The 12401-nt window shown below is 33.0% G+C and overlaps 1 protein-coding gene across 19 annotated transcripts in view; it reads left to right on the forward strand.

Annotated features, from left to right (window-relative positions):
* Cspp1 (centrosome and spindle pole associated protein 1) overlaps window positions 1-12401 on the forward strand; it is a 109470-nt gene that overhangs the window by 45334 nt on the left and 51735 nt on the right. For 16 of the 19 annotated variants that reach the window (XM_013143843.3, XM_063257417.1, XM_013143847.3 and 13 more), the window contains 7 exons: window positions 105-198; window positions 1241-1298; window positions 3338-3546; window positions 5568-5689; window positions 6421-6499; window positions 9645-9774; window positions 11951-12098. In XM_013143843.3, the coding sequence (XP_012999297.1) occupies window positions 105-198; window positions 1241-1298; window positions 3338-3546; window positions 5568-5689; window positions 6421-6499; window positions 9645-9774; window positions 11951-12098 (840 nt within the window). The remainder of the gene's footprint in view (window positions 1-104; window positions 199-1240; window positions 1299-3337; window positions 3547-5567; window positions 5690-6420; window positions 6500-9644; window positions 9775-11950; window positions 12099-12401) is intronic. The other 3 variants (XM_063257419.1, XM_063257421.1, XM_023561771.2) reach the window with 3 other exon arrangements.

Consider the following 12401-nt stretch of genomic DNA (forward strand, 5'->3'; position numbering starts at 1 on the left):
TACTCCTTCTATACTCAGTATTCTTTGACTTAATTAGAAAATAACTTTTTAAGTTTTGGTTTTATGACACTTAAGACTTATTTTATTGTTTTCTTAATCTCCAGGAGGCGAAGATCGAGAACTTACTCAGAGAAGGAAAGAGAAATATAGACTAGAACTATTGGAACAAATGGCTGAACAACAGAAAAATAAGAGACGGTAATGAAAGGTTTGCATTTAATATAGGTGTTTTGAATTTAAAATGTACTTATGTAAAATGTCATGACTGTAAAAGAAGGGACTCTTTTTTAACATAATTTTTGTTTTATGAATCACATATATCATCAGTACATTGTAATTCAGCAAGGAAAATAAATGCTATGACAATGTTAATTTTATCAGAGGTAACAAACTATGTAGGTATTATGCAATAGGCTTGTTACTTCTTTTGTTAACTTGCTCAGTTTTTTTGTTTAAAGCCATGGTATCTATGTGCCTATTGTATTATCCCTTATATAGTAACAAACTATTTTATGCTTTTAAAATCTCAAGCATACACACATAAATACAGTGTAAAATAATCATATGGTAAATCACAGCATTAATGTCGTATACGAGTCTCAGTGTTTATTAACTTTTGTGTAGAAATATCTGCAAAATACTGGCTATAGTTTAAAATTAGGAGTGGAAGTCTCAATTTTAGAGAATTTGAGATCTAGGAGGAAGCTAATATCCACCCTCTGCCATTAGCCATCTTTTAACATCATTTTCTTTAAAATTCTTTTTTTTTTTTTTTTTTGTACCAGGAATCAAACTCAGGACCTTGTTTTTGCAAAGCAGGCACTGTGCCTCTGAGCTACCTCGGCCCTAAAATTCTTACTAGAAAGCAAGATAGTTTTGTTTAAATTTTTATCCTTTATATAAACTGAAAATATACCATGAGATGTCTGTCTCATAGACAGATGTCTGTCTTTATTTTTGGGTTTTATTTTGTGTGGATTACTTTGTACTTGAATATTCATAGGCTGGTTTTAAGATACTTACTTTATGTCAGTTACATATAAATTCTAGTTTAATCTGTATCAAGTCAGAAGATTTGAGTTTTGGTAAATTATTTAAGGTTTTATTTTCTCTTAAAGAAATTATTTCTATTTGGAGATGTGTTATATAGATTTTGTGTCCAAGTATGTTTCAATGATGGTAATAATTTTGACAGTGTTTGCTATAACTTTTTAATATATAAAACTTTAATTTTGTTTAGAGAAAAAGATTTAGAACTCAGAGTTGCAGCTTCTGGAGTACAAGACCCTGAGAAATCGGTAGGGGTTCCTGGCACCTCTTATTGCTCTTTCATTTCATTATTCCTGCATCCCCAAATTTAGGGATAGATATTTCCTGGGAGACTGTTAAGAGTACATCAGTTTGAACATTAATAAAATAAATTCAGTTCTTATAAAATGCAAATATTAATTCTCACCTATTGTTTCATTGTCCGATTTTTCTTTTGCATTTCATTTTTTAGTTTTTTTTTTAAAAATTAGTCCTTTACTTCATTTACATGTACTATTTCCAAGGAAATATATCTGCTTAATTCACAAGTGATGTTAATCTTGACTATGTCTTGAGCACTTAAAATCTCCAAAGAAACTAATTCTAGTCTTTAAGCCTTTTAGTTTTATCGTTACCTAATGTAAAACTAAAACAAAAACAATCTTTTTTCTTTAATTTCATAATTCTGACCATAAAGTGAAATGAACTACATTGTTGCAGTTAAGGAAGAGGTAACAGTTTATTGCTCTTGCTACAAGTGCTTTTTAAATAGTTTGATGTGTTTATTTACTAAGGCAAATTTTTGTTTCACTTTTAATGATCAGATCTTTAATTTTATTAAAAAGTTCATTGTTTCATAAGGATATAGCAGAGCCAGGTGTGGTGGCACACTCCTGTAATCCCAGCACTGGAGGTGGATTGTTGCAAGTTCGAGACCAGTCTGGGCTACAAAGTGAGCCCAAGGCCAGCCTGAACCAAATAGTGAGACCCTGTCTCAAGACAAAATAAACAAAACATAAGGAAATAGCAAATCCTTAACATTAGAATTATTTAAATTGTTATTCAGCTGTAGGAAGCTTTGGATTTACTTCTACCTATACTAAGTATACATCCTTTGAGTTACTTATTTTTAAAAAAGTAATAGTAGGGCAAAGGGTAAAGCTCAGTAGTAGAGTGTGTTTAGTAGGCATGAAATCCTGGGTTCAATCCCCAGCATAAAAAAAAGAAAAAACAGTTTAATACTGCACAGTATCTCTCCCATGTACTTCTGACTGTTCATAGAATAAAACAGATTAATTTAAAAAATCATTCCAGAAAAAGCAAGATAAACTTGTAAGTTAAATATGCTTTCTTCTATCAGTAAATACCTTTGATGATTTTTGCAGTCAAAATTTCCTTTTAGTCAGTTGTCCTAGCTCTTTGGGAGGATGAATCCTGAGGATTACAGGGCAATTTAGCAGGACCTTGTCTAAAAGAAAAAAGTAAAAATAAGAGATGGGGATGTAGCTCATGTAGCTCATTGCCAAGTTCCTGGGTTCAATCCTTGGTTCCAATGAAAAAATACCCTTTTATTTTATGAATGAGATTTTTAAAAATATAGTTATTTGTGTGTTAAATTTTGGAGTATTTGACATTTGAATTTAAACCCTTAAAGAGTGTGTATTTGATTTACGATATTAAAAAGCAGATGTATTTATGTATTTAACGTTTTTCAGAGATAATAATTAAACATTACTTATGCATTTACTTTTGATGTCAGATCTTAAAAAGGATATATGAATGTTTGATAGTAGGTGTTAGCACAATGTGGCCTGTGGCTGAACCCAGCTGATACTTGTTTTGTAAATATAGTTTTATGGAAGCACAGCCTCCCTCATTTCTATGTTGTCTGTCCCATAGCTGAGTGGGACAGCTGTGAAGAGATTGCAATGCTTAGTATATTTACTCTTTGGCTCTTCACAGAAAGGAGTTGCTGACTGTGCTGTATAGAGTACTTTGATAGCAGAAATGGCAATGGATAGAGAAATAGCAGAGTAATGTATTATAATAGAAAGGCTGGCTCATTTAAAGTTAATTCCTAACTCTCATTGATTATTAGATATGTGGCCTTAGGTGATTTACGTACTTGTCAGAAAGCCTCAGTTACCCATTTATGTAGTAAGAATTAGATCATGAAAATATTTTATAGCTATAAAATTCTTATTCTATGACAGTTTTAAGTGCCTGCTGGGAGAGAGGGTCTTTTGAGCCCCTTTCCACCTTTAAATTTGTGCTACTGTATAACAAACAGTTTTTTCCTTTATTTTAGCCTGATAGACTAAAGCAGTTTAGTGTGACATCAAGACAATTTGGAGAGATGACACCACCTGAAAGACCCAGAGTAGCTTTCCAGACTCCTCTCCCTCCTTTATCTACTCCTTCTGTCCCACCCATTCCATCAATTCACTCCGCCCCTTCTCAAAATGAAGATTTGCACAATGGACTCAGCAGCACTCTTGGTGAAATGCTGCCTCCCAGGTGCTTGTTTAAAATGTTTTGTGTTCGGGAATTAGGTAACATATTGTTTAATTAATATTTGAAAGGATAAACTGAATTAGATGATATTATCTTTCAGAGATTTTGTATAATTAATAACTGTTATATACTTTCTCTTAAAATTTATTTTCTTTTATTTCTCTATTTCACAAGGGAATTAACATCCTTTAATTGTTTAAAGATGATTTTTATTTCTAGAATAAATCATTAAACACATTTTACTTTTGGGTTTTAGATCCTATTCAGATATTTTATATATTTTAACATATAAAAGCTGTGTATTATTCTCAATTTTGTTATTTCTACTTGGCAAACATTGAATTTTTCCTTCAACTTACGCAGAAAAAGTTTCTAATATGGTTGTATATAAATATGATTTTAGCTAATTTCCTTAAATTCTTTCCTTATTACTCAGGGGCTATGTAAAACTCAGCTTTCTAGAGTAAAAAGTGTTGAAATAATAAAACCTGTAACCTTGGTATTGGAGTAAAGATTTGATTTCGGTAGATAGAAGGTACCATGCTATTTTAGACTACACATAGAGAAAATCTTGTTGACATAATATTTTTGTATAACGTATGCTTAATCTTTACTTTTATGAATTATATGAATGGATTTAAATCTGTTGATGGTTTTCTTAACTTTACAACACTCACATTTCTGTAGTATCCGTTCATTATTTAGTAGACGTTGGTCTTTTATTTACTACTAATAAATTGTAGGGCCATGTTTACTGTATTTATCAAGTGCTTTTTCTTTGATGGTTTTCATATTTAACAGACTGCATAGGATTAGAATTTCAGGGCATTGTATGGTGGTTTTAGCTTCTGGTAAGAGATTGAACTGGAGTTTACTATATGGAATTTCAGCAAAGTATTGGTCAACTTTTGTTTTTTCATGTATAAAAGTGAACAGTACAATTTTTTTCTTATTAACAGCATTGTGAATATTAAGTCTTACATAAATCTATACAAGTTATAAGTTGTTGACATTAGCTCCTTTTTATAACTTTTGTCACTATGTCTTTGATGATAGTGTGGCTAGACAAATGAATAAATAGTAAATGTGAAAAAACATTCATCACTGAAGAGAACTTTAATATCTTCTTAGTTCTTCACAAATACTTTGGAGTATACAGAAAGGGAAAATTTGTTAATGTACAGTTAAAAGTGAAAATATGCTAAAATATTCTCTTTTTCTGTTTATCTTAGAGTTTACATTTGAAATTTTTACTATTGGAAAAATTACTTAAATATTAACAGTCAAGTCAATATAATCATTAGGGCTGTTTTCTAATTAGTAATGAATTTCAGGTTTTTAGTTTGAGATACTAATGATTATGAGATACTAATGATTATGTTAAGACTTAACTGTTAATATTTTAAGTAATTTTTAGTTTATAGTATGGTTGATTTCTTATGATAGAATAATACAGTTTATAGATTAAAAGTCCTGCTCTTCAAATTAAATCATTTACAGTCATGTGGTTTTATAGCTCTGTCTTCTCTTCCTTAACTGTCCCACTTTTATCTATACTAGCTCACTCTAGTAACATGATACATGAATTCCCTCTGCTGGAAAGTCTTCTGTGATTTCTTTTTTATGAGGTTTAAGTATGTCTGCTTTGAATTCCTGTAGCACTCTGTGCCTTGTTTTATTTATCATATCTAGTTGTAATTGTCTGTTTCTGTATTATTCCTGAGGGATAGAGATAATATCTGTTTTCATTTGACATGAGCACATAGTGACTACTGGATAGTACTTGATTCAGCATTGCTTGTTTGTGTCCAGTAAAAGTGTTGTACCTGAAATTATAATATTTAATGTGATATCATTTGGTTTTTTATTCATAATTTCTGCTGAATCATTAGAAAAAGATCGTGGCTTTTTCTAAATTTGTGATTAGTGTTTTGGGAATGTAGTATAAAAGAATAAGAATGATATCTTGATTACAAATTTGCAATGAAATATGTGAAGAATTTCCCATTTCTCTGTTGATACAGGATTGCCCCTCTGCCTCCACCTCCCGTACTACCACCTCTGACTACTAACTATCGAACTCCTTATGATGATGCATACTATTTTTATGGTGCCAGAAATACTTTGGACCCTAGTCTTGCCTATTGTAAGTCACCCGTACACATCTTTTTCCAGTGACTTGATTTAAGAACATGGTTTTTGTGCACGCAAAGTATATAAGTAAAAAATAACTTTGCTTAATTTGAGCATATTTGTTGATTTGATAAAGCCAACAGTTGTAGCAGTCTATTTTTGTTACTATAATGAAATACTTAAAGCAGGCTGCTTTATAAACAGAAGGGTATTCTTTGGCTCACAGCTTTGGACCCTAAAAGTCCAAAAAACATGTACAGTTCTGGCAAAGATACTCTCCTCACACACAGACGCCTCATAACCCATAATGGTAGGCACATGTATTAGTGTAGTGTCTCTCCCTTTTCTTACAAAGCCACCAGAATTTAATTGTGAGGCTCTGCTTTAACCTTATTTAATCACTTTTTAACGGTCACACCTCATATCATGCTAAACTTTTATTGTCTTAAATATATTAACTCAAAACTTTGGTGATTAAATGCCTGCATGAATTCTGGGAGCCAACACAGCAATACCTATTTTAAAACCCCGTTATAGTTGGTAGTTGTTTCCTTTTTATGTAGGTTTAAGAAATAACCTTTTGTGTTTTCTTGTATTGTTCTATGCTAACTCCTAACCCAGAAAGAAATACTTAATGCTTTTCCTTAGATAGCATTTTTATTACATGTTTTTTCCTTTAGGGGTAAAGTGCTGTTAAATAGGGATTCCAAAGTAAATGTGTGTGTGTTTTTTTTTTCTTTTAAGATGGTTCAGGAATATTGGGAGTACAGCCTGCAGCTTATGCTAGTGCTCCTGTTACCCACCAGCTAGCACAACCCATGGTGTAAGTCATTATCTGAAAGAATAATTTCTTTATTCTCCTTTTCCCCAGCTTTTTTTATACTGTGTTAAAGTGTATGTAAAGTTTCCATGTTAATCAGTGTACAGGTATTTAATACATTCAATATGCAGCCATCTTTGGAACTCTTTCATCTTGTAAACTGAAACTCCACATCCATTAAATAATAATGGGTCCTTACCTCATACTCTGGCAACTACAATTCTGCTATGTCTCTGATTTCAAGTACTGCAAGTACCACCTATGAAATCATGCAAAGTTTGTCTTTTCTAACTGCCTTTTTTCACTTAGTGTAACATTCATAATTTTCATCTATATTCTAACATGTCACATTTCCTAATAGTTCATTGTATATACCAGAAGTGTTGCTTATTGATTCATGAATTAATAGACACGGGTGTTGGTTCCTTTTTTACTCCATATTTTAGCTGTTGTGAATAATGCCATTAGCATGAATGTACAAATCTCTTTTCAAGACCTGTTTACAGTTCTTTTGAGTGGAAAATGGAATTGCTAGTCATATAATAATTACGTGTCCTTTCATGCCCTAGAGATTGAACATAGAGACTACTGAGCTTTGTGTTCATGCCTTTTTGTTTTATTTTTTAAATTTAAGACAGCGTCTTGCTAAGCTGCTTATATTTGCCTTGAATTTGTGATCCTGCCAAGTATCTGGGATTACAGGCATGTACCAGTAGACCTAGTATTTTTTAAAAAAATATTTTTGAGGGAACTACCATACAGTTTTCCACTTTGGCTGTATCATTTTGTGTTTCTATCAACAGGTCACAGGGATTCTAATTTCTTTACATACTTGCCAAAACTTATTTCTTATGTTTTAAAACTAGCCATAAGGGATGCGAAGTGGTAGTTTTGATTTGTGTTTCTCTGATGATTAGTGATATTCACCATCTTTTCATGTGCTTATTGGATATTTGTCTTTTCCTTTAGAGAAATGTTATGTTTATTCAACTCCTTTGACAACTTTTATGTTGTTTGTTTATTTTTGGTGTTTTTGAGGCAGGGTCTCACTATGTAGTTCAGGCTGGTCTTGAGTTTGTAGTAATCCTCTTGCCTCAGCCTCCCAAGTGCTGGAATTACGAGTATGTGCTACCATACCTGGCAAAGTCTTTTTTTATTATTATAGCTTTTTATGATGTGTTCAGGATATGACTACTATAAAGACACATGATTTGCAAATATTTTCTCTACTCTTTGGGTTGTTTTTGTACTCCATCGATATTATCATTTAAAATTTTAAATTTTTATAAAGTTCAATTCGTATATTTTTTATTATTGCCTGTTTTTTCCCCCTACCTTTAATAAATGGAAAACCTTACTACCTGTTGTGCTTTGCTTGACCAGACCTTTGTTGAGAATAGAAAGAACATAGAAAATATACTTGGAAGGGGACCCAAAACCAGAACCTAAGTAACCATAGTATTATTCATAATCGCCAAAGAATGGAAATGATTGAAATGTCTATCAATTTGTGAATGGATAAACAGAATATTTTTTATCCATGCATGAAGTAATATTAAGCAGTAGAGAGAATCAAACTACTGTTATAACATGGATCATTCTCAAAAATATGCTGAATGAAGGAATCCATATGTATCGTGTGGTTCGATTTATATGAAATGTTCAGAAATAGAGACAGAAATCAGGCTACTTAGTGATTGGTTGGGGTAAGGATGAGAGCAGGAATTAGAGGCAGAAGGGATATTTTGGGGTTATGAAAATGTTGTGAAAGAAAACAAGAGACAATATGATAGACAGTGAAGATCTCCGGTTGTGTTGCTTTGAAATCTATGTCTCTTACATTGTTATCTTATGACCTGTTTTGTTCTGTTTAATTTTACACTCTTTAAAAAAAAAATGTTGTGGTATTGGTTGCAGAACTCGGTAAATTTGCTAAATGTCACTAAACTGTATCCGTAACACTCTTCCCTTTTTCTCATCTGTTTCTGATTACAAATAATTTGGGCCCGTAGTGTATGCTGGAAGGTAGGAAGAACAAGGAGTGAAAGAGGCACTGCGATAATCTGTCCACATGTGATTTATAGCCACTGTAATTGGTGTGAAAAAGTATCAGCTCTGTTGGGAAATGTTTGTTCTGATTACAGTGTGACAGTAAACACAGATATACTTGTTCATCCTGTTAAAAGATTATTAATAAGTTGAGTAGATTAATTATAGAAGGGAAACTCATTATTTTAAGTGATTCTGTTTTTGGAGATGAGAAAGCCTTTGAGACAGACTTTTTACTCTAATTGCTTTATTTTTGAAATGTTTAGAAAGAAATTTTATTGAGTAAATTATTCATTAAGTTATTATTATGGTGCTATTTGAGGGACTTCAGGCAGGTTTGTTATTTTGGTTTGTTCAAAAAAGTGCTTAAATTATGTATGTACTGCTTGGTGCATTATAACAGATATTTTCACTCCCTTGTAACTGCCACCTCAGTCAAGAAATAAACCCAATAAATTTGAACATTTCATAGATTGTCAGAGCAGAGGCAGGAGGGGGAGAGCTTATGCAGGAGTTACTTGCTTAAGTGTTCCTCTTTGACTTAAAGAGAAGAATCAACCCCCCACCCCGCCCCACCATTTACTTCTGGTACTGAAGATTGAAAGCAGGGTCTTGTACCTGCTAAGCCAAAGCTCTGCTGCTCAGTTACATCCCCATCGTCCTCCCCTCTTTAATTTTGAAGCTATGCATGGTGGCACACACCTGTAATCCTAGCACTCTGGGAAAGGTGGGGCTGTGAGAGAATTACCACTGCAGCCTGGGCAGTTTAATAATTTAGTGAGACCTGGTCTCAAATTTAAAAAGATCCTCCAGTGTAGCTCAGTATGAAGGTCCTGGGCTCATTCTCAAGTACTCAAATGAATGAACAAACAAATTTTGAGGCAGGGTCTTGTGAAATTTCCCAGGCTAACCCCTTAAATTTGATCTTTTGCCTCTGTCTCCTGAGTATTTGGGATTACATGTGTATGCTGTGGTGGTTATCTCTTTTTCTATTTTAAGATATTTTTATGTGCCATGGTGTTTCAAATGAAAGTTGCATTTTCTTCTTGAATTTTGTTATCCTTGAATAATTTCAAATCAAGTTAATTGTTTGATTTAGGAATACAGTTGGACAAAATGAACTGAAAATTGCAAGTGACCCAGTGGTAAATTCAGGACTGATTTTTGAAGATAAGCCAAAACCTTGTAAACAGTCTCTTCAGTCTTACCAAGAGGCTTTGCAGCAGCAGGTATTCCTCATTCATTTAATGCTGAACATTATTTGTTTAGAACTCAAGAGTGTGCCAGAGAAGGAAAAATGCCAGTTAATTGTTATTCAACACTATAAGATTTGGTGTGGATACATGGAATGCTATTGGAAGCATAGGGTAGGAAGAGTAATTTCTTGGGCAGTTGGGAGGATTCACATGGCGGTTGGTATTTGAGACATGTTACATGACATGTTACATGACAAATAGGTTAGATACTGCTGTATATTTTTGGAATTAATGCTTTGGGAGAACTGGACAGTTAAATTGTGCTGGATTGTGAAGGGGTGTTCAATTTTGTCCTTTTATGGACAGCTAAAAGAAGGGAATTTTATCTCATTTTATTTTACTATTTATTTGTTTATTTATTTGGTACTGGGGATCAAACTTGCAACCTTACTCTTGCCAGGCAGGTGCTTATCCTACTGAACAAATCCCCAGCCCAGTAAAGGGAGTTTTAGATGAAAAGAAAAAGGATTCGTTGATTGAACAGAGCTGGCTTTTGGGAATGTGACTGCTGGATAATTAGGAGAGATGTAGCAAAGAGATTTCTTAGTAAACTGTTGAAGTACATGGCCAGGACATGATAAGGCCTTGCACTGAATGGAGAATTAGGAAGGACACTGAAGAAATAATTCTAAGGTTTCATGGACAAGATGTGGATATAGGAAATGAGAAAGAACAGAGGCTTGTAGATATTTTGGAGTTCTCTAATCTAGGAGAATAATGAAGCTATAAGCCAAAATAGGGAGTACATGGAGGAGAAATGTTTAGGGATGAGAATGATGGGTTCTTTTGTAGTTCATAATGTTCATAGAGTGTTGACATAAGAGTAGCTATTAAATGTATGGGTTTTCATAAGGTTCAAAATATACAATAGTTACTGTGAAATGGGAGGAAACTGTTCAATAAAAAGAAGAAACTAAGATAGGGGAAAAGAGAAAGGATAGAAGGGAAAAGAAAAAAATGCAAGTTAGTTATACCATTAGTGTCACTTAGTTCACTGAATAGGAAAGGTTGTGCTAATACTAATTGAAGAAATTTTTATGCCCATATTTTGTACTTGAGTGACTAAAGATGTGCAATTTATCAACAATTATTACATTTTTATTATTTTGTTGTGAAAATTTGTTTTTTACCTTTTCTTCTTAATATTAACAAATAAAGTAAAAAAAATGTATGGGTTTTGAGGGGGCAATTCTCTTAGCTTTGAGAGGCCTCTTGTTTTGGATATGTATCTAAACTGAGCTATTTTTTGAATAATACCACTTAGATTTCTTCTTAATGTACTTTTATTCAACTTTTACATGGGAAAAGAAACCTTCTCAAGAGAATGATCTTTAAAACTATAGAATTCCCATCATTTTTTTTATGTTAGATGTCTATTAATAAATACTGAATTTTGAATTCAGGTTTTGAGTGAGTGTATTAGCCACTGACAAAACTAGATTTCTCAACTCTAAAAGTCATTTTATATATGTATTTATTGACTTGTGCTAGAGGGAGAGTAACTAAACTTACCATGCCTGTGTTTTTGAGTTTAAAAATGACTTTGTAAAATGTAGATTGTTGTTCATTGCCTGTGCATATATCTCTAGAGAAGAATCCTGTGATTACACTTGATGATAATGCGAATGTATTTCTTTTACGTGTTTTCATAAGGTTGTACTTAAAGTGGCCTAGCACTACCCCAGCAGTGTTGAATGTTCAGCTTCTCTAGGTTCTGACTCTGTTACTGTGACCAGGATGAGTAGGTCTGGTGAAGCAGGGAGTAGACTGTGATTGGGCAGTGACAGTGACAGTGCGGATAGAGAAGGAGCGAGGAGCACCTAATGGTTCCATGGAACTGATGAGGTTGAGGAGAGAATGGCTCTGGAGAAGCTGGGGGAGAGAAGGAGGAGTTGGCTGAGTCTCAGTGGCTTCACTGGTTGGAAAGGCGTCTGGTGGCATGTTGTAGGGGGAACAGTAGCTGTAGCCATTTAAGTGCTTTTTGTATTACAAATATTGGTGATTTTATACTGAAGAATGAAATACACTGAAAACTATCTCCAGATTCTATTTTTCCTAATCAGAAGAATACACTAACATCTGATATCACCAACTTCTTTATTAGCCTACTTGTTCATTCTTACTTTGAAATGTATTTTATGTTGTTAAGATTCAGGAAAGAGAAGAAAGAAGGAAGAAAGAACGTGAAGAAAAAGAAAAATATGAAGCTAAACTGGAAGCTGAAATGAAAATTTACAACCCTTGGGGAAAAAGTGGAGGTGGTGCTCCTTTGAAGGATGCAAGTGGAAATTTGATAAGTATGCCATTTCCATGGACTTGTTTTTAAACTAAGTTATTTTAAGCTTTTTTAAAAAGTGGAGAGTAGAGAAAGATGGGAGTCATGCTGAGGTCTCTTTTAATATATTTTAACACAAAAGAAACATTTTAATAAATATAAAACAGGTTAGCCTTTTTTCTTCAGAGTAGAATGTTTACTTTTTAAAAATATAAAATTTTATATGGATTTAATTTTATTACAAATTTTTTATCAACCACTAGAATCCTAACTGTAAAGTTCATTTTAGTTCATCAATTAGGATTTAGAATATTTTATTTTTAGC

The sequence above is a fragment of the Cavia porcellus genome, unplaced genomic scaffold, assembly GCF_034190915.1.
Source record: "Cavia porcellus strain 051 isolate PalLab524CR breed Dunkin Hartley unplaced genomic scaffold, mCavPor4.1 scaffold_10, whole genome shotgun sequence".
NCBI lineage: Eukaryota > Metazoa > Chordata > Mammalia > Rodentia > Caviidae > Cavia > Cavia porcellus.